This window comes from Lagopus muta, chromosome 3 (genome assembly GCF_023343835.1).
Source record: "Lagopus muta isolate bLagMut1 chromosome 3, bLagMut1 primary, whole genome shotgun sequence".
NCBI classification, from domain to species: domain Eukaryota; kingdom Metazoa; phylum Chordata; class Aves; order Galliformes; family Phasianidae; genus Lagopus; species Lagopus muta.
In genome coordinates this window covers 20,173,023-20,200,628 of record NC_064435.1, presented here as the reverse complement: position 1 = coordinate 20,200,628, position 27,606 = coordinate 20,173,023, and the positions used below count along the sequence as shown (strand labels likewise).

The window sequence follows — 27,606 nt, the reverse complement described above, 5'->3', positions numbered from 1 at the left end:
CGGGCACCGCTTCCCAGGGCGGGGCTGGGAACCGAACGGCGGCGCTGGGAGCGGCCAGCTCTCCCTCGGGGCAGGTGGACGTCGGGAGGGCGCTCTCCTCGGTGGGAGCGGAGCGCGTTGCGGACCCGGGCTCTGAGCGGGGACCGAACTCGAGTTGTCGTGTCTGTTCATCGCCCCGTGTCGTCTCTTCCTGCGTTTGCAGGTTGAAGAAAGAAAGGATTTAATGAACTCGCGGCCGATCGAAATGGGAAGACGCCGAAAGCAGCAGCAAGGTGCCTGATCGGCCTTCTGCCTCTGCCGCCTTTGGAACGACAAGAGAAAGATGCGTGTTCTGATCCTTGTGGAAAGACAGTCCGTGTAACTGCGAGTGGAAGCTATGTGCTGAAGTGGGACAGCCTGACAAAATGGGGGTGCTTGTGTTCTTCGTGCCTTATAGCTTGCTTCTGACTGTAGTGCAAGGGCACAGCTTATTCACGTGCGAACCGATTACTATTTCCAGGTGTTCAAGAATGCCTTACAATATGACTTTTTTCCCAAATATCATGGGGCACTACGATCAGGACACTGCTGCACTCCAGATGGAGGTGAGTTCTTCCATTCCTTCTGTAGGTGTGTAAATATAAACACTGTGAAATAAACCCTGATTTGTCATAGGGATATAGCTGATAGTAGTGATATCTGTTGTACTAAGTAATAAGCTGACTAGATGGCACTTCTTTGTGATGCTTTTGTCTGCTCTAGAGCTGCTTGGCCATGTACGACTGTGTAAGGGAGCTTTAGACACACAAACTCTCTTGGATTCTGTATTACACTGGCAGAAGAATGAATGTGGTGCATCAGTGTGGCTGTTTAGAGCCACGCTGAAACAAAACTAGTTGCATGTAGCCTGTGTACCTCATAGAGCAATTCTTGAAATGCTCTAGGATTGTAGGTTATAGTATTGGCCCACCTGAATTCAGCTGATGCAAAAATATTTCTAAGTCATTGTTAGTTCTTTCTCTTAGCTTAGTTCTTCTCTTAGCTGACATCTATGGAGGAGACGTCCCTAAACTTATCCTTAGCCCCGCTTTCAACTATTTTACTGATTGATTTATTTCACATTCTGCTGTCATCTGACTGAATATAGAAAATCCTGACTTTTCAAACTGAAACCAAGTACTTTCCTACCAGAACTGACTGTAACATGGCTCCCTTGAGAGAATGCCACCTCGTGGAAAGGCTTTGCTAATTACAATAGCTATAGAGGGTGAGAGCCTCTCTGGGTAAGAGGCTTGTAAAACAAGTTTAAAACCTGTTTTAGTAATGCCTTTTCATGGTAAGAGGAGGGGAGCACCTTAACACAGGTCTTGAAAAGCTCGAAGTCTTGTGATTCTGTGAAGTCTTGTGCTGTGCAGAGAGGGGAAAAAAAGAGGCGAGTTTTAACTCAGAAGTTTCTGGTGGTTGGTTTTTTTTTTTTTTTTTTTTTTTCTTTTTAAAAAAAGAGAAAGTAGTCTTGTTGAAGGCTACAATTGCTGAAGTCTTATTTGCATATTCATTACTGAGCTTGGTGAAGGAGCTTGGTTCAGTTGCCAAAGCTGTTTGGAATACTCAGGGTTACCACTTTTGTCTCTAGCTGCCAGTCTAGAAGGGTAGAGTCTTGTATTGTGTTTGTCAGCCCTGTGTAGATGTATGGGAAATTCCAGTGTCAAATGCTAAAATATTTGTATGTGAGCAACTGAATTCAGCTGCAGGTCTCAGATTATTTATGTGATTCTAAACTGGGAAGCAGGCTGTCAGCTTGAACTCTGTGCAGTGCCCTCTCCAGTCATCGTTTGTCTGGAATGCTTTCTTTCTACAGTGTCTGCCATCTTATGTTGTCAGGTATGGTGGTGGTTCTTGCTAGGCATGTCTTCAGTACAATTGCTGGAGTGGCTTCCGTCAGAATCCCCACCTTCCAGTAACACTGCTGTTAGAGCATGAAGACCACTGTCATTTTTGTTGTTGTTGTTGTTTTCTGGGCACTTCTGAGCTACCTGAGGCCCCTGTGTGGTGATCTGCCTTCCACTGTTTGTGACTGGACTGTGCTGCCTGACTTGTTGGCCAAACAGAAATGGCCAGACACCAGCCTTACTGGTGAAGGGGTGAGGAAGTTTGCCCCCTCTCCTTTTTGTACAGCTGCTATTGAACGTAGTGCTAGCAGTTGAACTGGAGTTAAGCAGTAAGGTCAGTCCAATTTGTGGTTGGGCCTGGAGAGCAGTGTGTGCTTATGGATTCTGAAGTGATTGTACATGGTGTTCAGTAATGGTGTTGGTATGCTTTGGGAGTGATTGACTGCAACAGTGATCTGCTCAGGTCTGCAAAGGTGCTGCTTTTCAGGGAAGCTGGTGTTGCAGCAGAGAAGGAGGAGTTACTGATTTCTGAAATATGCTTTTATTTTGTTTTACAACCATAAAAAAAAAAAAAAAGCAGCTGGTTGGGAGGTGAGGAGACTCTTAAGAGCTTGAATTTTTCTGTGGTTGGTAGTCCAAACTTCATTTGTACCAAGGAAAGAATTTTAATCATATGTTGGTTAAAACATCTTTCTTTTGATCCTCAGTAGGAATGCTTAAAGGCTTTGGTTTTGAATTCCATCTCTCTTTCCCCTCCCCACAACTTGTTCTCAAGGCTGGGCACGGTCTTACAATGTAAACACAAGGTTTTGAGGCTGACGCTTGCTTTAATTCCCTTGCTTGATCTTAGCTGATTTTGAGCAAGTTTCTTAGTCAAAGCAGTCCCAGGACATATGGTGGAGATTTCTTCATGAAGTCATGAAGTGTTTGGTGCAGGAAGTGTTTTCTGCTATTCGGCATTCTGGAAACTATTTCCATTATTTATTCAGACTGTTTACTCCTAGGAAGAACAAAGAATTGTCAGGGAAGGGGATGACACTCCACCTGTCCAAAACTTCGCACTCTCTCTCCTCTGTCGTACTTCTAAGGCTCAACAGGGGTGCTCTCCTATAGGGAGTCTTTTATAGCTGGAGGAGCTGTGACTTCCAACTGTGGGACCACAAAAGCTTCCATAGCGCTCTTCTTTCTGGAAGGATGTTAAATGGGTGTTTTTAGGGCTGCTGTCTTCCCAGTCCTACTGCAAGAGGGGATGATGTGGAGATAGTCTCAGGTGGTGGTTTTCCTTCCGGAAATCAGCTGGATCACCATGGAGTCAACCAATTCATGGTAGTGCATTTCTGCCTCATCTGTTGGCTCTTCATGCTATAAATCAGAACACCAAACTAATTAAAGTAGCTGCTGTTCTGCACCTTCTAGTTAATGATGATAATTTTCTTGAATTCTTATTTTCTGCAATAGGAAATTTGTAATTTCCCATTGTTCTCCATCTTTACTGAATTTTTGGCTTTGTGAACTGAATTTAAGGTCCTTGAGTTTTGCTTTGTTTGCATTAGTTTTGTTTATGCAACAAACAAAAATTTTTTGAAAGACCCACCATATGACTTAGTGGTGTGAAGCTTTTAATGTTATCTAAGCACCTGCGTGACAGTGGAATCTAATTATTTGCAGATGCTTGCTGTATCTGTGCCTCAGCAATTTATCAGTGGCACTGCTCATGTTCTTACTTACTCAGACTGAGAGACTGAAGAGGTAGAGTTTTTCTTCTGAGGGAAACAGACAGGTATGACTGTAATGAAGCAGGCATTTTGCTGCTCTTCTGTAGTTGGAACTCCCTCTCGTGGTGCTCCTCAAAAACAAGTCACTTCTAATTTCAGTGTAATTACTTCAGCTATCCCAGAGTTGGTGTCAACACAAAGAATTGTTCTGTCAGAACAGAGAATGTAACTCTGGAACATTTTCCTGTGGTCAGAGTTCTCAATCTTTTGTGATAGAACCACGTATTTGTGATGAGTTTGGTGGAGCTGACTGCAACAGTGGCAGGAACTGAGAACTAGAGTCAGTTAATCTACCAAAATTGTCTTGAAGTGGATTAAAAAGTACTTTCAAAAGTTTGTTACCAAAATTCTGTGGCTTTCTACTTCTGTACATTCAGTGAGTTTAATTTTTTTAATGTGATCTCTTAACTTGCCTTCTCTAGGTATGAGTTTGCAATTCAATATGAAGATGTGTGGAAAAACTGGAAACATCTAGCAAGCTTAAATAGTATATATATGTATTCTGATTTATATAGCATAACACACTGGCAGGAGGAATAAGATCAGGTTTCCAAGCTTGTGTAGATTGGGAGTGTTGGAGAAGTGCTGTTCAGTGTGGAATGCTGTTACTGGGATGTTCTGCAAAAGTGTGAATTTACTGAAACATGTAGAGACAGGCACGCTGCCTCTCTCCATACAATATGTAAACCATTGATACTTGAGGATTGGAAGCCAAAATCTCTCAAATTCTTGGTAGCTCAGCTTCAGTTAAGAAAGCAGTGGATGTTCTATATCTGCCTGGAGTTGCTGTTTGTTCCTCATACTACCTCAGAGCCTAAGCTGGAGAGAAGATACAAAGGTATAAACAAGTACAAGGAGCTCCTGCTTATAACATCTGTTGCTGCTTCATTACCATATATAAGTGGTAGTAACTGCCAGGGAAGGCTTTAAAAAGGAAAGAGTAGTGGATGTAGCATGCTGTGCATCATTCAGTTAGTACAAAGTTAACTTATTTAGCTTATTGAAACAAAAGGTTTAAGTGGTGAAACAAGTAAAGTACTACTTGTTAGAATAATGTTTGCAGATGCTGAAATTCCTTATAGACACTTCATATCGAAGGGAATATGAAGTATGACTTCTGTGCTGGTTAAGTTTGTGGAAGAAGAGAATAGCAGCTGGACATGAATAACTGTCCTTTGTGCATGACAGTGTTACTTGTGGAAAAGCTTTGGCTACTGGATCCTAACATCAATGACACAAATCCGTATCCCTCTGTACAGCACTCAAAATCAGCGAGTGCTCTTTGCTTTGGTGCTCTTTTGCACTTGCTCTCAGGTGTTTCCAAGGTGTCCTTAGTTCTTAGTAGTGAGAACTTCAGCAGTTCCTATCCCACCTTTGCTAATTCCTGTGGATGCACTAAATTACAGCCACTAAAAAAGTTTGTGTTTCCAGTAATACCATGGCCTGTCATCAGGAGTAGTGAGTTTGTGTTCCATTGTCCAAAACCAGCAAGTCTAACGTGTATAGCCTTATTGTGGTGGCCTGATGCATATCAGTTACCTGCTAGATCTAATGTTTGGTCTTAACAGCATTCCCTGTCTACTCGATAATGTGAATAATACTGCCTTGCTTGCTGTACTAAAAGGATGCTGCTAGAGTCTAGTGGGGTCCAAAGTAATGTATGCTTGAAGAAGGGAGATTTTTTGCCCTGTGCTAAGTGTAGTTCATTGAAATGGTGCTAAATGTGATTCCCAGAGCTTTGCCTTTACCTGTGTTTCAGAGCTGTGCCCATAAATAGCTTGTTACAGGAATGGATCACACGGTGAAGAGCTTAGTGTACGTTCCTTCTGCTGTGTGAGATTGAGGGGCTTAACTGGACTCAGAGCAGTTCTGTGCATGACATTTGAAGCTGACCTAAGGAGGGCTTTCATCCAGGTCTTTCTCAATAGCCAACCTTTCTTGGAATGCTATGGTGTCCTGTTTATCTCCTGAAGATTCTTGTCTTTTCCACAGTGCCCTGTGTGGTGTTGGCACATAACTATGAGTCCTGGTGGTCTCTGGATCTCACTGTGCAGCCTGCTCCTTCAGTTGCCCTCTTCCATGCTCATGTGCTAAAGGGGTGGTTGCTGGCTAAATCAAACCTTGTACGTGTGGGTAATAGGTCCAGCCCTGCAGCTGCAACCTGGTTCAGGAGGATATCTGTGAGTGAACAGATTGATGCAAGCTTCGCTGATCATCACACCCCCCCGTTCTGAAGAGACTGTCCTGGTTTTCAGGTCTTCCTGCAACTGGGAGATGCTGTTTGTCTACTGTGCTGCAGGAGTCGTGAGGCTGTGCAGAGCCTGTGCCCTTGCTGCATGCAGGGTGGAAGTGGAATCTGTCTGGTTTTCCAGTTATGGAATGTTTGTGATGTGCAGGATGACATGTGGGTGCAGTATGTTATGTATGCCTTGACTGATAATGACCACAAGAAACAAATGTGGAAAGAAGTGCGAGGAACTGGGGATGTGGTCATTGCTATTTACCTCTCGTGTAGCAATGTGATTATGACTTCTCAGTAGGAGTGTCTGCACCAGAAAGCTTCCTGCATTTTCTCTACTGCTGCTGGACTGTTGATTCACCAAGCCTTTGAGGCAAACTGGTTACTTTGTCTCCCCTGCTGTTGGCCTTTTTGGACCTCTTCGTGTATTGTATGCAGCTGTAGTTGCCTCAGTCCTAGTAGCAAATGACTTGCCGGAGCAGAAGATGGAGCAGATGGATGTCTGCCTGCTTCTTTTGAACTACACAGTAGAGATAAGTGGAGACTTGATTGCTTTCTACATAGCTATAAGAAGAAGGGAAGATGTGCAGGGGAGCATGAGGGCTGTGTAAAGCCACTGCTGTGATGAAACAAGAATTGCAGAGATTCAGAGGTGCAAGGGATGGATCCAGTAGTCGGTCTGCAGGACGGAAGGGCTGTACTCTTCCCAAAGATATTTGTAATCATCTTTTTTTTTCCTGTCTAGACCAAGTTATTTCAGAGAATAACCACATCCTTCCAAGACTGTCCCAGTCTGTATTCACAAATGGGTCTACACAACCAGATTGCTTTAGTGCCAGCAAATATTGCCTCTTTCCTGTTCACAAAGCACTTAGTGACCAAGCTTTTCCTGTATGCAAAAGTTAAAAGCAGCTGTTCAAAGAGAGCGTGAAGCCCCTGGGTATCGTGATGGCTTAGCAAAACTCTGTGACCAAGATTCTGTGTCCCATCTCCTTACTGCTTTATGCCATCATGCTCCCTAGGTTTAGGGAGGGTCTTTACCACCCATGTTGTGTGGCTAAAAAACTTATGATTCTTCACCAGTTTGACAGCAGGATGGCACAGGAGCAGTTCTGGACTTTCCACAGCCCTTGGTGGGTGGCTTGTCAGTGGCTGTTTGCTCTGTCTGGTTTGCCTGACCTCCCCAGTGCCACTGCAGCTGCTGGGATGATGTCTTGGTGTGGGCTGCCTGCTGCAGCTGAAAAAAGAGATGCCTGGACAAAGGGATAAAAGGAAGAGGTACCATCACATATGCCCTTCATAAAGAGGAGGTTGCATCTACCTCCCTTTCAGAAGTAGCTGTGGCAGAGGGAGCACAGATGGATATCCTTGTCTTCCTTTGAGGTTACAGAATAAAAACAGTGCATGTGAAGTGTTACTTTTTTTTTTTTTCAGATTTTATATAGCTATTTTTTTAACGTTAGTTGCTTTTTTCTGTTGCACAAATGACTTGCTCTTGTTTTCAAAATACAATGAAGATAATTACAGAAGTGAATTTAGATTGGAAGGCTTGGTTTTCTATTATGTGCCTGCAATGATCTTCCCAGAAGCAGTGATTTGACAGAAAATTACTTTTATCACCATTTACAGGAGGTGGTGAATGCTAAATCTATAGGAAGTTCATGATATGGTCAAAGCTTCCCAAACACAAACCAACCAAGGCAGCTGCCTGGTTTTCCACTGTTCTTCTCAACTCTGTTTGTGGCTCAGACCTCAGGTCGTTTTGTCTAGTGTTGTGTCTGATTTGTGTTGACCTATACTCTGAGGCTTCATTCAGAGGATCCTCCTGCCTGTTGGCCTGCGTGCAAGACAGAGGTGACTTGCACGGATTTTCAGGACGCTGACTAAGCCAATCTTTTTGAAGTTGAGTACAGCATTTGATTCAGCACTGTGTGAAAATCATTAAAAGTACTAATCCCTGTAAACTTTCCCTAATCCGTTCACTTAGCTGTGATGTAACAGATGACCTAAGTCTGGCATGCGCAAGTCAGATGACTGGACTGAGTTGTTAAATTTCAAGCCCATCAAGTTGCATTTACCTCCCCCTCCTACCTGCAGCTCTTCCTGACTTCTGGTTTTTTTTTTTTTTTTTATTATTTTTTTATTTCCAGTAGGTCATACACTGGGGCACTGGCCCATGAGATGAGCTTTGTCTTGATTTCTTGCCCATGTGACATAGAAACAAATCATGATTGCTACTAACTTTGTTGGGAGGCTGAGGGTTGCATTTTATCATTCTCAGTTAGCATGGGAACTATCCTTGCAAGCCAGATTTTCCAAATCATGCATAGTGTCTTTGCTCCCCACCTAATTAACAGAATGGCAAGCCCAGATGTGCTTGGAGTGGAAAACTTGATGCACTCCAACAGCATGGATCCCTGCAGAGAGCTCTCAGGTCTAATAGGCATTGAGCCCTGGGAAATTAGCACACTTGCAGCTCTGTTGTACTTCCCACTGTTACTAGCTCCAGCAGGGCTCTGCAGGGACAGCCAGCTCCCACTGGGTGCAAAAACAGCTTAGACCTATTGGGGTTTTAGTAGCTGAGGTTCAGTGTCTGTGCAGTTACGCCATGTAACTGTGTTCCTGGGTGGACTCGGAGCTGGCTGGACTTCTGCAGAACTGGGCAAGATGCCTTTACGTCTGCAGAACTGCCTGCCTTGTCATTATGATGATCCCACAGTGGTAAGAGGCATTGAATGGATTATCATGGCTTAGGTTTAGAGAAGGGAAGGTAACTATTTTGCAGGAGGAGAGGGCTGGCTGAGCCTTCTACACTAAGCGATGTGACAGGTAAAGCTGTAACTCTAGGCTGTAATTTTCTGGCACAGGAAACCTTGCTTTTTTTCCTATGGCCCTTTGTCAATTGATTTAAAATACTTAAGAATCCTGTTTTGCTGAGCGTTTACCTTCTCTAGTGAGCATACCACTTGTGAGCAGCCTCTTTTTGACTGCTTGAATGTCTATTTTATAGGCTGGTGAAGGAAAAGAGCATGGGTCCGTGAGCGTTCTAAGGCAGTTTTCATTCAATAGACTACTCAGAGCTTGGAGTTAGTTGCCTGGTTTTGGAGAGCCATACAATCTGATGCCTGCTCCTCTTAAGCATCTTCTAGTTGTGAGGTTCACTGTTGCCAGAATTCTGTCATTCCTGAGTGTGTTTCTGTGGATACCACATAGGAAAACTATTGGGTAGACTTTGTCAAATGTTTGAGTTCCAGACAGACCACAGAAAATGTATTTCATTGGTCTGCTACAAATATGACTTTGGTCTGACTTCTGGAGCCAGAGCAGTAACTACTTCTGCTGGAACTCTTTCCATGTGAGCTTTATCTTCTGCTAGACTGCCTGCTATTGGCTGTTTTACTGGTAATCTTATGAACTGTGTCCTATAAAAAGTAATAGATCAATTTACTCTTGTAACACATGGCAAATACATTAAGGAGTTCAGATTGTTTGGAGATTTTTCTTCTACCAGAGCCCAAATGTAAAGAAGGGCTCACTTACTTCATCTAGACTTCAGGTGTTTGAGGGCTTGCAATGTGCTTTCCATCAGTAAACTTGTATTTGTCTTGTGTGCTCTATATAGTGTACATGGAGATAACACTGTGTGTAATTGGCAGCTTTGTGTAAACAGTTCAGCAATGCTCAGGAAATCTTTCATGTTTGTTTTGGATTGTGAACAGCACAGGCTACAGTATCTGTAATTTATGTCGAGCTGTAATTTAGGTTAGAACCACAAAATGCAGTGAATTCTGCCATTTTGGTAAGCATTGGAACTGTTTCATGGTGTCTTAGTGAGATGTAGTAGCTCTGTTCTTATTGAATCTCATCTTTGTTACAGTTTAGGTGGAGTATATGTGTTATTTTTTTTATCTTGTACTTCAGCAATACTCAAAGAGAAAAGATGAAATTAAGTTGTTTTGCTACAAAAAATTCAGTAGTTGCTAGGTACAGAAAAACAATGCAGGGCCCCAAACCTTCCCCTATATCCCCTGTAGTTACTCTGGTTGAAGTTGTATTTAATATTCCCATCAACTTTGAATAGCTAGCCTGAAGATTCACAGCAGAATTATTATATTGAAGTATACTCTGTGTTGGGATGGATGACAATGAAGAGCTTGTGAGTATACTCATGATTTCATTGCAGCTACACTGAATGTTCAGCTGCAGTCGTTGAGCTCCTTCAGCTGCTGCGTGGCCTGAGATCTGCACAGCACCTGCATAGTTTGACTTCAGTCAGGCAGTAGAGCCTGCTTCCCCCAGCTCTGCACAGCATGGACATCTGGCCTGTTTGCCAGGCAGTTCCTGAGCCTCAGGACTTCATCGCTGTGTTCTTGAGATAAGCTGAAATCTGACTTTGTGTGCTAACTGCTTAGCAGCTCCCACATCTGTACAGCTGTGGGAGGAGCAGACTGTGGGAGCAGTTAAAGCCTCTCACCTGTTGCAGGTTAAGCTGTTCCCATTCCACGTTTGATCCTTGAAGTGACTTCTTGCCTCAGAAAGTCCAAGTGCCTGCATTCCATTTGCCATTCAGCTGAAGGACAAAGATGAAGGCTTGTATCTTCGTAGAGGTCTTTTACTGCAGGAGAACGTTGGTCTGCTTGTTTGGTTGCCGTGTTTTTCTTTTTTTTTTTCTCCTCCTCAGCTCCTTGAACCTTCAGATCGTCCTTGGTTAGGAACCTTTCAAGTGTTTGTCTTCTCAGCTGCTGGGATAACCTTTCTCTTCTGACTAAAGATTTCATTCCTGTATTTGTAACCTCTGAACCAGTGTAATTTAGAAAAGGTTTTACGAGCTTTTAAAGTAAACATGACTGGTGTTTGTCTTAATTCTATTTCACAAGCTGCAGGAAGTAATGCTTTAAAAGCAGCTGATTAAAAGTCAAATGTATGCTTTCAGCAATGTTTTTATGTCTGTCAAATCAATACACATTAATGATGCTCTGGGGAGACCTGATAGTGTTCTTTCAGTATCTAAAGGGGGGCTGAAAGAAAGAAGAGAACAGACGCCTTATCAGGGTCTGTTGTGATAGAACAAAGGAAAATGGTTTCAAACTAAAAGAAGGGTGATTTAGACTGAATATAATGAAAAACCTTCTTATGGTAAGGGTAGTGAAGCACTGGGACAGATTCCCCAGAGAGGTGTTGGATGTGTGTCCCTGAGATGTTCCAGGTCAGGCAGGACAGGGCTGTGAGCACTTGATCTAGCTGCTCGTGGCTCTGCTCCTTGCAGAGGAGTTGGACTTGGATGAAAGGTCATTTCTCATTCAGATGGTTCTATGATTACTCTTTGTGTATTAAATGCATCCATATGTAAATACTATATTCCTATTACTGAATTTTAGTACTGAAAATCTTTTTGTCTTGGAGTTAGCCAGATCTGTTGATGAGATTACCAAATGGAGAAATGACTGATGTTTGCTGCTGATGTCAGTAGTCAGTTATTATTCAGAGATCAGGTAATGATATGGAATACATCCCCCCCTCCCTTCTGCACGCATGCTAAATCAGTAGCAGATTAGTTCACGCCATCTTCATTGGTGGCTTAAAGAAGGGTGGCTGATGTTGCACTGATTTTTCATGAGCTGCACCTGCATTTCTGCTTTTGCAGCTCTACTGTTGAAGTAGAAGGACAAGGAAAAATGGTTTTAAGTTGAGGGAAAGAAGGCTTAGGTTGGATGTCAGGGGAAGCTCTTTACTATGAGAGTGGTGAGGTGCGGGAGCAGGCTGCCCAGAGAGGTTGTGGATGCCCCATCCCTGGAGGTGTTCAAGGCCAGGTTGGATGGGGCCCTGGGCAGCCTGGTCTAGTATTAAACGTGGAGGTTGGTGGCCCTGCATGTGGCAGGGGGTTGGAAATTCATGATCCTTGAGGTCCCTTCCAACCCTGGCCATTCTGTGATTCTGTGGTGGCAACTTCTAGCAGGCACGTAGCACCAAGGTGCTGATGCTTCAACCGCCTTTGCTTTCTGCAAAATGTTTGAATCCTCACGAGCTTAAATGTCTGTAGCTTGCAGTGTTTAAGTCACCAGTAGAGCATTCAATAGGAATAACCTAGACTCATTTGGACTTTGCTTTCAACCTAATGTAACCTGAAAATTTTGTCCTTTATTTAGTTTCATGTGTTGGTACATTAATTTATCATCACTTAATTGTGCACAAACTAGAAATCAAATTCTTGGCAGCTGATTCACTGTGTAGCCATGAACAATTGTGTAAGTACAGTGTCTTATATTTCTCACAGTATGATGTTAATCTTGCTTACAGCGCAGTCCAGAACAACTCTATTGAAACAGCAGTGCAGGATTAAATCAACTGTGCCGTATATGTTTCACTCCTCTTAATTGGAATAGATGGTCAATATAGAAGTGGCTAAGGACTCTGAAGGTAGTATAGCTCTGTGAGTATGGACAGTAATGACTCCCTAGTCTTATGAGATTGCTGCATTTTTATACACAGTGCTTAATGGTGGGCATATTTCTGACATACCACGCAGGAAAATGTGTATGTAAAGTGTGGTGTGTTACGGCTTTTGAGGCTGTGAGTTGTCTGTAATGGCACTTACTGGACAGTAGTTATGTTCAAATCTTGTATTGAAAATTATTAAACAACTGTATGTGATCTGCAGAACACAAGCATAATGCACTAGATAACAGTGTATATCTTCAGTATAGAAAGGAATTTGGAGTACCTAGTGTTGTATAATTATAAAAGGTCAAATGTAGCCCCCATGTTTGGTTCCACAACTGGCATATGCAGTTATCTAAGTAACAAGGTTGTAATGTTGTTTTGAGTCACAAAACTCATATCAAGCCATGGAACAGTCACTATTGCTTAACATGGAGGCAGTTAGGATCTTACTGTTTTAACTTAGTTAACAATCAGCTTAAGTTAACTGAGCTAAGTGTTTTAACATGGTAGCTAAACCTCAGTAGTTAGGAATGTAGGTTGTTAGCTTTGTGTAACTGGCTCCAAATAGCTGAGCAAATGTTCTATCAGCAATTGAAAAACATTTGCTCTTGCCAATTAGGATTTACAGTAGCTGATTTTAATGAAGACCTTGGTATTTAGATGGACTGTTTTCCATTTGCCATTGCTGCTACATTAGTAGTTCCCATACCCTGATCCCAACCCTGGTGACATCTGGCTGCTGCTGGTAGCCCTTTTCTCCAGGAGAAAAAAAACAACCAACAGAAATGAGATAGAAAAAAGTCGCCTGTAGTGACATCCTGGAATAAAAATTTCTGTTACACCTTGGATTTCTGAGCCTGCTAAGCACAAAACAGAAAAGCTTCTTGCTGATCATGAGTTCAAAGCTGCAATTTAATTACTCATAATGCGTGTTTGAGAGAGCGTTTGTACCTGAACATTTATTGTGTACTCTGCACCATTTCTTTTCACTCATCTCACTGGTGGTGTTGTTTGCAGGACCACGATAGAACCGCATTACTACATTTTTACTACAGCTGCATTGAGGTAGCCTGGATTTCCCTCTGGAGAAAATGTGACATAGACTTGCTTCCTTAGAGTCCTGTGCTGAGCTAGGTGATTTGCTCAGTGCTGAGAATATGGCTCTTATTGGTAGTGATGTTGTGTCCCTTGGTTGTCTGACACTACTCACTATCATCAGTGGTCACCTGTTTGCTTCATGGGGTTCGCTGCATGTGGTTTTGCACTGGGAGGTTTCTGTATGGGGCACTGCATGGGGGATGCAATGTGGGAAAGCTTGTGTTTCAGTCCTTAGTTCTCCTCTGTTACTTGAGGCAGTTACAGACTACATCATCTTTAGCTTTACTGAGTTTCTGCTAGCTATTAAGTGATGTGTTTTTTGTTTTGGTCTACTGTTAGTATATTTTAGTTTGCCTCATATTCACTGGATTTTCCAGGAAGGTAAGAGTTTCTATTTCAGGACTTAGATTGGCTCAGTGAGGCTCCATTCCTGGTTTTCAGACAGCTCAGTTCCACTCTGTTTTGGCACTGCCACTGCTGGATCTGCAGGCTTTCATCTGTCCTTTGAGTGACGGCAGTTGCTGCTGTTGGTGCATGGTTTGCTTTCCTGAAAGAGCCCGTGGCTGTGCCAGCTGTGTGTCTGGCTCTTTCTGGAGGAGAGCGGAGGACTGTGATTTCATTCTCAACAGCTTTGTGTGGCTGTGGGTTGAATTTCAGATGTGAATGCTCAAGAGAAGAACACGGGCACAACAAGCTGCTTGGATGAAAAAAACTGGAAGTTGGGTCACTCACGAGTCAGATAACAGCCTTGAAGCAAGCAGTTCCTTAAGGGAGCTTGTGGTGCTCTTGGTTTGAGCCTTTTTGTGCACATGCTGTCCAGCAGGAGGGTTTGATGAGATTTTGCTTTCGTGGTCTGGGAAGTGCAGACCTATTATTTTCTGTAATGCAACGTTTCCAAATTGACTGGCCGGACACAAAGCCCGCATTCAAAGATATGTAATTGAAAACAGAGTTCCCAGGGCAGCTTTCTACTTCTTTCGTTGTTCTTGAATGATAAAAGAGGGAAGTTTATGAAAATCTGTTTTTTACACATCTTATTTGCTTGTGCTTGGAGCAAAGATGGTGTTTTTGCTTTTTTTTTTTTTTTTTTTTTTTTTTTTTTAACATTTTGTAGAGGGTTCTTTGTTTGAAGGAACTTATTGCTGATAAAATCTGTTGGAGTTCAATAGACTCAATATGCCTGTGGAAAGGGGGTGGTTCAGCCAGTGTACTGTACTTCCTTTTTCTAAAAGGCTTTGACATGGTTGTATGTGAAGGTTGTTCAAGAAGCTATGATGGAAGTCTGACAAGGGCTTTCTTTTCTAATCCACGTCTAAAGAACAAGAAGAAAAGAGGTAGTAAACAGATGCCTTGTTAACAGTATAATTTGTGAAATCATCAGATGATTGTTGAGTCCTGTAGCAAATATGTGACTAGAGCTGTTCCCCAGCAGTCTGCACAGGAGCCTCAGATACACAGCGAGGAACACTGACCTGGGGAGGGGATGGCATTGAGTTAAGGGAGCAGAACTGACTGAAGAGCTGCAGAAGGGCATGGTGGTAGATGTGGCTGGTAGGTGGCACTTTGTGTTGGGAAATGCTGGGTCATGAGTACAGACGTGAGGGGCATGGTGTTGTGCTGGTTACTGTTGCTCAGGATAGAGCCTCTGCACTCACTGTGGATACATGGCTCTGTGGAAACCTGAAGACTTCTGTTTGCCTCATGAAAGGAATGGAAGTCAAGATTTAAAATGGTATTATGCTAATACAGAAATGTAGTATGTAAGTTAAGCAGTGGAATAGGCTCCCCGGGGAGGTGGTTGAGTCACCATCCCTGGATGCGTTTAAAAATCACTTGGATGTGGTGCTCAGGGACATGATTTAGCAGAGAGTTGTTAGAGTTAGGGTTGTATGGTTGGGTCGTGGTTGGACTCGATGATCTTTAAGGCCTTTTCCAACCTGAGCAGTTCTATGGTTCTGTGATTATAGCAGGATGGTAAAACGGCATGGAAAAAGTAGAGAGTGATCTGCTAGCTGTATCAAAACACAAACTATGTTGCAAAATTGGAAGTTAAAATAAACAAAATGCTGTGTATTTCTCGGCTGTGCCTGGTTAAATTACGTAATGAACTTACTGCTGTAGTCTCTTATAAAGGGTATATCACAAGTGGTTGGAAAAGGGATCTGTCACTGTCTTTTAACCACAATCGTGGTGATATAACCTGCAGCTCATAGAATGTCCTGGGCCCTTGCTTGTTGGCTTGTCCAGCAATGGTTCCCTTGCTGTTAGGTGTTGGCAGTAGCTTGCTAAAGATGAGATGGTGAAATCCCTGCTGTGTTTTTACAACGTCTGACTTCCTTCTTGTCATGCTTCCAGGGATCAAAATGTAAATATATTTTTTTCAGCTTTTTAAAAATATTATAAGAACTACTGTCTATGTCAGCCAAGTCCTTGGATTTCAACTTCAAGTACTTCACAGGCTGAGCGTTGCCTTCTTCCTGTGATTTGGCAGCTTTCTATTTGTCTGACAAGACAGTTCTGCTTCTAAATAAAAGCATCTCTTTAAACCACAGTAGCCAAAGACAACATGCTGTAGTAGAACTCTGGCAATCAACTTTTCACTTGCCTCTATCTGCCTCTCATGTACAGCAATCACTGATTGCATTGTGATTGCTGTGATGGCTGTGCAAAGGAAAAGTAATTCATGTAGTTGTAACTCCTGACTGTACTTTTCATCTGAAGCAGTGTAGCGTTTAGGGTGTGATCCAACTCAGGGTCACTTTTTTCACAACCCCCATTCCTGTGTTTGTTACCAAGATATCCTTCTTGAACAGAGGCATCTATTATTATTTGTCAGTGTCTTTTCTCTCTAAACTGCAGGCTCAGCAATAGGAGTTACTTGATGCATGCCTGTATATCTTTATTGGGATGCTTAAAAGCTGGCAAAATAAGGATGTGAATCTGGACTCAGAGGTCCCGACCCTCCTTTTCCAGTCCCTTGTTGATCATAAAATCATAGAATCACAAGGTTGGAAAGGACCTGCAAGATCATCTTAGCCCAACCACCCTCCAATACCCCTGCTACCACAAGCACTAAACCATATCTCATAGCTCCTCATCCAGACGCCTCTTGAACACTGCCAGGGATGGCGACTCCACCACCTTCCTGGGCAGCTGTTCCAGTGCCTGACCACTCTCTGAGAGAAAAGATATGTGTAATCTAAACCTCATTTGGTACAACTTGTGATCATTTCCTCTGGTCCTGTTTGTAGCCTGGGAGAAGAGGCCAAACCCCTCCTCATCACAACCTCCCTTCAGGAAGGGATGATGAATTCAGAGATACATGGCTGTTAATGGCAATGATCTAAAGAAACTTCTCAGTGGTTGTATTTTTAGCAGAAGCTCTCCATGCTTAGAAAACTTTGAGTTTTGTCCTGATTCAGAAGCACGTTTCAAAATGTGTTAAATATTCTTACAGCTTTCCTTATGCATGAACTGGACTATTAATATGTGATACAAAGATTCCCTTTTTCTGAAATAGAAAAGACATTTTATCAAAAAGTTACCAAATAAGCTGTCAAAGAGCTCAGCCTGACATGTCTTGCAGATTTGTTTTACCCACAGCCATCAGTTAATATCCCCTGCTCTGAGTGCTGTTTAAATTACACAGGAAGCATTATTTTTGGAGCAACGTGCAACAGAAAATTGGTGGGAAGGTTGAGCCTCTACTGCCACAGCACCAGCACCTGCTTCTGTAGTGGGCTGACACAATGATATAGGAGGTGTTGCTTTCAGTGCATCCCTTGCTCTTTGGTTTACTGTAATGAGGCGAATCGGGAGTGTTCACCTGGTGTCAAAAGCAGAGCAAACTGTGTAGCAGAGCAAGATGGCAGTGGGTATGGCCTCCTAGTGAGCACAGAAGTGCTTCTGCTGCAGATACATCCTTGCTTCCTTGGGTGTGCTGGCCTTACAACAATGCTGTGCTTGGAAAAGTGACCAAATGAAAAATAACTACTGCTTTATCTGAAGTTTATACGCATAGTACTATTTTGCTTAAAGTCTCTTACCCTAGCAATAATGTTGGGAAAATGCAAAGAAAAGGTTTGTTTTGGGGTTGCAAATTCCTTAAAGCGTATCTAAGTAATGGACTGAATGAACAGGGGATGGCAAAGTTGTGTTGCAATATATTTCATTTTGTGAGCTCTACTTGGAGCACTTGTCAGTAATTCACTGTCCAGCATTCAGTAACGCAGGTAGAAAAGCTCTCTGTCATGTTGAGATTTTGAAATGCATTTTAAAAAATGGGCAACAGTGATATTTGGATCGTGTTAATAGAGAAGCACACCGAACTCTGTAGCCTGAGTGGAAATGAACACAACACAATTCTAACTGTAAATACAATTCCAACAGGATCCACAAGGACAGGTGTACCTTTAATATCTCAGACCAGTTATTTTGTAGCTAATAAAGGAATATAGGAACCTGGGCTTTGATTTCAGTTTTCTAATGGTAATAAGAAAAATCAGGTTTCAGTAGTTGCAGGTGAGCAAAGATTCCAGAGTAGGGGCTGCACTGGAGCTATTGCAGCCCAGAAGTCTGGTTCCTCAGCACTCTAAGCCACCAGGTTTGACTCTTCCACAACTGCTGAATGGTACTCTCTAGCTTTTCAAATATTCAGAGGAACAAGCATGAATCCTAGTAGTGAGCTGGTTTAGGGAACCTGCTTTGGCAGGGGGGTTGGTCTCGATGATCTCTTAGAGGTCCCTTCCAACCCCTACAATTTTGTGATTCTGTGATAGTGAAAAGTCGTATTATTGACTTGAATTGTGTCTTTGAAATGACTAACCAAAGCCTTTTTCTTTCCCAAAGCCTTTTCTTACTCTCATGAATCTTCACTGTTCACCAGACGTCCATACATTTCTGTGCAAGGCCTTTGTTCCTGCCTGCCTGGAGCAAGTTCATGTGATTCACCCTTGTCGTAACCTCTGTGAGAAAGTGTATTCCGACTGCAAACAACTGATTGACACTTTTGGAATCACATGGCCTGAAGAGCTGGAATGTAGCAGGTGTGGTATTTGTTCACGTGATAAGCGATGGAGGTGATAATTTGCAGATGTTGTATAGTTGACCCAGACTGAGTTGAAGCATTAAATAGTAGAAGCCGTACCTTTGTCCTAACCACCTGTAAGGATGAATTTGCACACACATTACTTGTCCCATTCCATATGGCAGAGGTCTGACTTTCAGTGATGACAGCTTTTTTCTCTCAGTTGTTCAGGTCTTTGTTCTGGAGACAAGGCAACTTATGCTATATTGAGATTCTGACCTTTACCTGGAGATATCTGTAAATGTGTAAGGCCAGATGTTCTTTACAAGAAGTATAGGAATATATATTCCTATATTCCTATTCAGCAGGGAATAGAAACTTAAATCATGTTTCTGGCCCCCATACAGTTACTAATCCATGCTGGTGCTGAGGCAGAGCTGGGATAGTAGTACTCTGCCGTGATTCTTGATAGATGGTGGTTCAGGAAAGAATGTGATAGATGGCATTGACTTGATTTCCCTTTTTTCTGTGGGGGAAAAAATGATAGCTATGGGATTTAAGTCCAAGAATGCATCGACCTTTTCTCATCTGGTGTGAGCTTTTTTCAGATGATAATGCCATTAAGTTTAGAAAATGCTTTCCAGAATTTTGTTTGAAAATTGAGGAAGATTTCAAATGACATTTCAATTTCCTTTTTTTTTTTTTTTTCCCTCAGCAGTCATTACAGCTGTAAATCATTATATTACTGCTACTGTTCACTGAAATGTTCTTACTTTGTTCATGTGGGAAGTGCTGTCTGCCCAACAGGCAGGGAGGTCCATGTGATAGTGTGCCATGTTCTGAAAACAACAGAGATGCTGCTATTGGGGCCTGTGGAAGAGCAGCTGGCATGAGGATGGCCCTCAGATTCAACTGCGGTTCTGAGATTTACACTCCAATATTCTTACAGACACAAAAAATACTCCCTAATACATGTGTGAATGAAGTTTTTGCTGTTCTGATGCATAGTGGTCTGACCCATGTTTATTGAAACAACTTGCTACAGAATCAGTTTTCTCAATTATTATCCTGGCTTCGTTTAGACAGCGTGATAATGCAGAGGAAAAAATAAGAACAAGTTTCTTAGCTCAAGCTGAGCTTCCAAATTAATGATGAGGAAAAATATTTTTACATTTAAGGTCTGCACGCAATAGCACTAGACAAAGAACATCTTGAGGCAACAGAATCTCACTTTATCAGCTGAAATGCAAAAAATGTTATTTTTAAGTACATGAATTTGGAATGCGAATGAACATCAATCCCTTTTTGAGTAAATGCTTACCTGAGTTATAATTAAATAATCTTGTTTGAAGATCTGGCCACCACCACTAATCCTGTATTAATGTAATTTTTAAAAAGTTTGTATTTTTCTAGGTAAGCCTGTAAGCAGTTGAGTCGTGAGCCATCTCTAAAAGAACATTATGGTGCTAGAAGACAATTGCTGAAACAGAGCTTTTTGCAGTACTTATGTTTTTTGCTTTTTGTCTTTCTCAGGTCGTTCTGTTGTTATAGACAGTAAAGTGTCGTCGTAACACAAAATCATCACCATCATATGGCAGTCATCAGTTAGTTCAAGTTACTATGAGCCTTCATTCTTTGCTCCTTGATTTGAAGCTTGTGTTTTGACAGATCATTACTATGTCTCTCCTACAGTCTATTATTATCAAGATAAAATCTATACTATAAATATTCTCAGTACACAGGTGTAAAATTTTGGATTAAGACTATAGAACAATTGCAGTTTGAGTAAACTGTGTTGTAAGCAGTAAAACAGAGCAACATTAAGCAGTTGTGTTTGAACCTTCTAAACTGACAATATATTTCATCTGTTTTTTAAAATGCCAGTTGACATTCATATAATGCACGTTTTGCATTATGTGTAAAACTGAAGTGTTTGGAATGAGATTTTACTATTAGTAAGAAATAACTGTAGTTGATAATGAGAGGTATTAATATTTTTGTTGGGTTTTTTTTCTAGACTAGTCAACTGTGACGAGTCTGCTCCTGCCACTGCTCCTGTAACCACCAATGCACATGGAACTCAGAAGACCCCAGGGCAGACACGAAGGGATTTTGGATTCTGGTGTCCACGGCACCTACACACTTCCAATGGACAAGGCTACAAATTTCTGGGCATCGATCAGTGTGCACCACCGTGTCCCAATATGTACTTCAAAAATTATGAATTGGATGTTGCAAAAAGCTTCATTGGGATAGTTTCAATCTTCTGTCTCTGTGCTACGCTTTTCACATTCCTTACTTTTCTGATTGATGTTAAAAGGTTTAGGTACCCAGAGAGGCCGATCATCTATTACTCCGTCTGTTACAGCATAGTGTCTCTAATGTACTTTATTGGATTTCTTCTTGGGAATAGAACTGCCTGTAACAGGGCAGATGATAAGCTAGAAATCGGGGAAACGGTTGTTCTGGGCTCCCAAAACAAAGCCTGCACGGTCCTTTTCATGGTTTTGTACTTTTTCACGATGGCAGGAACAATATGGTGGGTGATTCTGACAATCACTTGGTTCCTTGCAGCAGGAAGAAAATGGAGTTGTGAAGCTATTGCACAGAAGGCCATGTGGTTCCATGCAGTTGCGTGGGGGATACCTGGTTTTCTAACCATTATGCTTCTTGCAATGAACAAAGTGGAAGGGGACAATATCAGTGGAGTTTGTTTCGTAGGTCTCTATGATGTGGATGCCTCTCTGTACTTTGTGCTTTTGCCGTTATGCCTTTGTGTTTTCTTTGGTCTCTCTCTTCTGTTAGCTGGTATTATCTCTTTAAATCACGTGCGCCAAGTCATACAGCATGATGGCAGAAACCAAGAGAAGCTAAAGAAATTCATGATCAGAATTGGAGTTTTTAGTGGTTTATACTTAGTGCCGCTTGTGGCACTGCTTGGATGTTATGTCTATGAACTGGTGAACCGGAAGATCTGGGAAACAACTTGGGTGTTTGACCACTGTGACCAGTACCATATTCCTTGTCCATACCAGGCAAGTGGCAGTTTGCTTTGTCAATAATATTGTGGAGTTAATTAGCAAAAACCCTTATGCGTTGCTGTGTCCTGCAGTGTAGCCTAGCAAATATTTTTTGTGTTAAGTAGTCAGCTCAAGAAGATACAGTGATAAGTTGCTTTTTGAGTCCCAGTTGATGGTATCACACTTCTGCTTTGAAGCTTTTTGACTGAGCAAATTGATTGCATTCAGCATGTAAGTTCCAACTCAGCAGAGGAAATGCTTCCACTCCATTTCACAAATAATGCTGGGGGATTGTTTTTCACCATATCTGTTCTTAAGAGCAGTTACTCAGTGTTTGGATGTCTGGCTCAGTGTTTCAGTATCTAAGGTGAATTTTCATCATTTTCTATTGAGGTGGAAAAAATGAGTCTTGAAAGTTGAGTCTAGATTGAATTTTAAATGTTACTTTCTACCGTAGATTTAAAATAATTTCATCTTTTTTTCTTTGAAGTGCAGAACTGTGAAACACTTAAAATGACACCTTTCCAATGTATTTTTTTTCATGATAGCTGTCAGCTGTAGGCTGATATTCAGTAACATAGAAGAAACTTTTAAAAACAAAAATATGCTTTAAATTGCAGAGATGTTCAGAAATGACTCTTAAAAAGAAATTGACTTATTGGGGAAGCTTTTAAAGTCAAGGTATCCTATATTCAGTATTCTCAGTGGATTAAATCTTTTGTAAAGATACAGAACTCTCTGCAACTGGAAGTAATTTGTGGTTTGTTTGTCTTTCTATATAAGAACAAATAGAAAGTAGAAACCATTCCTAGGAAAACGCAAGTTTCACGCATTATCTTTCATTGCTTTGTATATAACATCTATGCTTTTACTGCAGTAAGCTGTCATCAGAGAATATAAGCACAAGCATTATGGCATGGATAAGGTGTGATCCTTCCATGTTCTCAAACATCCTTCTGTGCCCTCTGCAGCGTTCTTAACAAGTGCATTTCAGCAAGTCTTAGATCGAGCTCAGTATTAGCTTAGCTAGTCTAGAATAAACAAGGTTGAAAATGAAGCTTGTATTCATTTTACCAAAAACAACCAAAGAAAAAAAAAAAAAAACAAAACCCAAAACACATAATGTTTTGTAGTGCTTAATTATAACATCTTAGCATAATAAGGCATAAAGAACATGCATTCTTAGTCTGGAATTAACCTACTGGAAAGAGTAAATAGCAAGAGGGAGTGTTCTACAATAACAGATCCCAATAAGATGTAATTATTGGGATCTGTCTGTATAGTAAACAGCATGTGCTAACTGTAGAGTAACGTAGAGAGGCGTGCTTGGCTGTGACTTCTCTAAGCTAGCTTGCAGACCTTTACACTGATCAGAGCAGAACCAAGTAAAAATAAATGTTAGTACAGGTTAGTTGATGTTACATGGCTGACTCAAATGCTAACTTTTGTTTGGCACAGTAACCAGGTAATGTAAATTCAATTAGCAGTTTAGGAGCAAAAGATTGTTACAGAGCTCCTATGATCCAGTTTTGCAGATGGTTGCTTAAATCTGGCAATAACCAGAAAACAGCTGTGTGACTCCCCATGGCTCCAGCGATGCTGTCTTGTGATCACCCACATCATCCACTCATCCTTTATGCTGAAAGGGTGAATCTGACTCGTGCAAACCATCTCAGAAGAACGTGGTTACAAATACTATTACCCTTTCAATTTAAAAGAAAAATATTTTTTCTAACTAATCTCCTCTGCACTCAACTGGAGAGCGCGAGCAGACGTGACCAGGTCTTGTCTGTACATGTCTTGTGTGTGTCTGCAGTATGTGCCTCAACACAGCAGAGCAGCCGTGAGGACAATTATGTTAGATCTCTCCAACATAATTTGTTTTCCTGCATTTAAAAAATGAATCAACAAGTATGTTGTTGACTTTGTACTGATTAAACTTTATCTTCCAGGCAAAGGCGCTCGCAAGACCAGAAATATTTCTGTTTCTGATGAAATATTTGCTGACATTAATTGTTGGCATATCTCCAGTGTTCTGGGTGGGAAGTAAAAAGACCTGTTCGGAGTGGGCCAATTTCTTCAACAGAAACCGCAAAAGAGAGTAAGAGCAATTTTAATTCCTGGTGTTTGAAACGTGTACTTCAAAATATGTAGGATTTCAGACATGGTTCTTAAGTGTAGCTCAGGAGTCCAAGTGTTGTCCTCGAACCCTTTCTTTTTTTGGAGTCTGCATATGGGCATCAGCAAAAACTTCTGCTGAAGTCTGTGGAGACTTTACGGACACAATGACCCTTTGACTGCATTCTGAGAAGACAAAATATTTTCCTCTCTTCTGTTCTCTGCATACAGATGTGTGACCGTGGTAATGCATTGGGTAATACATCTCTGCTTTCCAGTCCAGTCAGGAAAGATAACTTTGGTTGTTTAGATCCTTTCTTGTGTTTCAGCTCCTTCATTTGGCACAGTACATAACTGCTATGTTTACTATCATGTAATAGCAACATCCTCTGCTTTTCTTGTCAGCCTGGCTTGCTTGTTTGAAAATGAATTTTCATTGTGCCATCCTTAGTTAGGCTTTATTGTATTAAAGTACTGTTCCTTATTTGTATTCTGAGAAAGAACAATTCAGTTTTATTATCTAATTTTAGTAATTATATATCTGTGATTTTTAAAGAGGTTACAAATATCTCCATTTCTTGCAGCTGTCATTTTGCCTTTTTATTCCTCATGTAGTTTTTTTTAAGATCATCTGTATTGCTTATAGGTTATAATGTATTTTAAGGTCTTTTTGTTTCTTTGAATTTCCCAAGCCAGCAGTCCTTAAGCTCCTTTTATTTTGCATCTGCATTCCATGATGGTGAGCTTATAGCTTTCTTTCCCTCTCCTCACTTTCCATTTCCTGTATAATTTTTCCTGCATTTCAGATGTTAACTGCTTTCAGCTACAAGAGCTATAAAGTAATGAAGTGGGTTTTATAATACCAACCATTTTTTCACTTGAACAAAGTTTACGTTGCATAGGGTTAATTTGGTAATACAGCTGCTTATGAGCTAATCCTGCTTTCCTCTCTTAGATGACTGACTTACTGAAGGCATTGGACCTACTTGCAGAAGTAAGAAATGTGGAAATTGGCTTTATTTAATTGTTCCACAGACATAATTACTTTGGAACCATGACAGTCAGATTCTTCTCCTCTTTTCTCATACACTTGTTTTCCTTGTGTTCATTAACATCCAGCTCAGATTACATCATTGGTTGCTGTTCTTCTACATTTTGGTGTACCAAGTTATATTTCAGGTTATTAAGTTACATATCAGGTTAATTCAGTTCTCTGTGTGTTTTCTTTCAGTCCAATCAGTGAGAGTCGAAGAGTACTACAAGAATCATGCGAATTTTTCTTGAGGCACAATTCCAAAGTTAAGCATAAGAAGAAGCACTACAAATCAAGTTCACACAGATTGAAAGTAATTTCTAAGTCAATGGGAACTAGCACAGGTGGCACAACGAATCATGGGACTTCTGCAGTAGCAATCACCAATCACGATTACCTGAGCCAAGAAACTGTTGCAGAAATTAAAACTTCTCCAGAGACATCTGAGAAAGAGATGGAGGCGGATGGAACATCAGCCCAAAAAGCTGAGGAAGGTGAAAACAGTGGAAATCAAATGTTAAGTATTTCTAAACTGACCGTGGATCAGGCGGAAAAAAGAAACAAAGCAGACAGCATGTGTGATATGAGTAGCTTGTCTGAGAGCCTGAAGAGAATTGGTGAAGGCAGGTGAGAGTCCTTTGCTTTTTGTTTTTTGTATGTCTATTACCCTTATTTCTACTTCTCTGTGAAGAATCAGCGTGCAGTTAACCCTGAGTAGCTGTTAAGTACTGTAATTCCTGCAAACTTTGACTATGTATCTTTAGCATATGGGCTATTTTACTGGGGGTTTTGGATTCTTTTTCCTTTTCAACGTCCAATGCTGGAGCTTCAGCTTGTAGGATAGTTTTGAGCTGTTGATCCTCAAGAAATCTGGTTGCAATACAGTCATTTTTAGAGAAGTGTGAAGGAAGGGCGAGTGGGGGAATCTTGAAGTAGCCTACGGAACCCCCATTGTGTTCTCTGTACAGGAAAACAGCTTTAGATATTAGCAGTTTATTACTAAAAGCTGTATTTTTTTTTTCCTCCAGCCTAATGCATTGTGCTTAAAATGGATGGTTTTATTTCTCGTTACTGACAGGGTAACTCCCAGGAATGATTTTATTGAGTCTCCTCCGTTACAGAGCAGCAGTTCCCAAATAGCAGACGTCTCCCAGTCGGGCTCCATATCACTGCTTGTCTACTCAGCTGCAGATGGCAGGAAGGAGCTGGATTCAGGAAACAGTTCAAACCATTGAAAGACTGACATTTTTATATGAACTCTTTCCGTCTATAAAACTGATGTGGATTTTGTTACACTGAAAACAGCAGACGTTCTGTGCCTTACTGAAAATCAGACACATCTTGTTTTGCACTTATAAAGATGTAAGTTTTGTATTGGGGACAACTGGCAATAATTGTACTGTATTTATACCCATCCAGGAATACTGGAAATTGAAGTTCTATGGGACACAGCTGGATTGCTTAGTAGTAATTTAAGGAGATGAGAGAAATATTATTCCCAATGCAAAGAACACTATTAAGTAAATTGCATTGAAATAATGCAGAAAAAGCACTGTTACTTTTCAAGGTGTAAGATGTCAATCTGCAGCTTTGATATCTTACAAGTTTTTTACTTTTTCCTTTTTTACTACCTGTTAAACAGCATTATCACTTTAAGGGATGCAAAAAGTTACTCTCTAAATGGTGTCACGATGTGTCGTTTATAGCACTGCTTTATGGTAGTTTTTACACTGAATCTGAAATCAAAATGGTTTATTTTGTACATAGAAATGAATTATGTAAATAACTGACTGCATAAGGCCTATATTTAGAGCTGCTGTTTTGTATGTACTGTACAAATGTGGTCAAGTTCCCGTGCTTCTGTCAGATGCTACTGAAGTCAGCAGTTCTGTGGTGATTGGGCAATGTTATTCAGTTGTGAGCAAAATGGGTGCAAAACTCCACCATACCCTGCACGTTTGGGCAGGGCTGGGCAGACAGCACTGCGTCCCTCTGGAGGGACAGGGCCTGAGGTGCAGCGCTGCTTCAGGAAAGTGCTGCTTTCAGCATCTCCTGCTGTGCTGTCCTGGGGCATCGTGCCAAACGGGAGTGCTTCAGATCCTGGGCAACACAGCGGCGGAATCTGAACGACTCGTTTGTTGGCTGTTGGTGGTGGTTGGTGTTGTTTTTCACAGAGCTGCAGTGACAGTGTACTTCCTTTCTGTTTCTATGCAAGTCACTTGATATCTATATATGTTAATTCTGTAGGGAGGTACCCTGCAGAAAATAAAGTTATGTTAATATGCAGGTTTGTTTAACAGTACATTTATTTAAAATAAGACCTTAATGCTGTTTCTACAGAGTCTTAATTTTCTACACGCTGCAACAGTATAATTTCTGTAACTCAGAAAGGCCTTAGAACCTCTCATGCTTCTCTTAGGGTAGAGCGGCACAAGAGCAGGTCCTGCTGATGTGGGTGATTTGGGTTCTTCAGCTCTTAAGGATCCTGGCTCCGGTGAACCAGAAGCTGAGTGCATTTTGTGAGAATGTTCAGCATCTTCTGTTTGATTGCCAACAGGAAAATTGCTTTTAGTTGATGTTCTGGTTTTGCTACTGTGCCGAGCAGTGGTTGCAGTTTGTGCAGCGCTCGAGGTGATGCTTTGGACCATGGAGCAAAATAGCATGGCACAAAAGTCACACAAACACTGAATGATAAACCAAAGTTACTTGTTTTATTGACGATGCATTACAAATAGAATGTATTTACTTTTATCTGTCGTGTGCATTTTAGCATTTGTAATTTATTGCCTAAAACAAGATGTGCTATTTCTTTTGTAATTTCCCTGCTAACAATATCTAATATTCTTACTGCTGAGGACAGTGGGAAGAGCCTGAACAGTCTGTGGAAATGCACACCAAGTACTCTTCTATCCGTTCTGTTTGTAAATGGGTAACTTCCTACATGTGTTCAGTGCTTTGGTTATTACTGTCTTTGTTAGTAATAAACTG

General features: G+C 41.3%; 1 protein-coding gene across 1 annotated transcript; it reads left to right on the top strand.

Annotated features, from left to right (window-relative positions):
* Window positions 1-393: 393 nt before the first annotated feature.
* Window positions 394-27,598, top strand: FZD6 (frizzled class receptor 6). Its single transcript, XM_048939031.1, has 6 exons — window positions 394-584; window positions 18,270-18,466; window positions 20,465-21,482; window positions 23,420-23,568; window positions 24,817-25,245; window positions 25,697-27,598. Exons 1-6 carry the CDS (start codon window positions 405-407, stop codon window positions 25,851-25,853), a joined length of 2,130 nt encoding a protein of 709 aa, XP_048794988.1. The 5' UTR covers window positions 394-404; the 3' UTR covers window positions 25,854-27,598.
* Window positions 27,599-27,606: the final 8 nt, after the last annotated feature.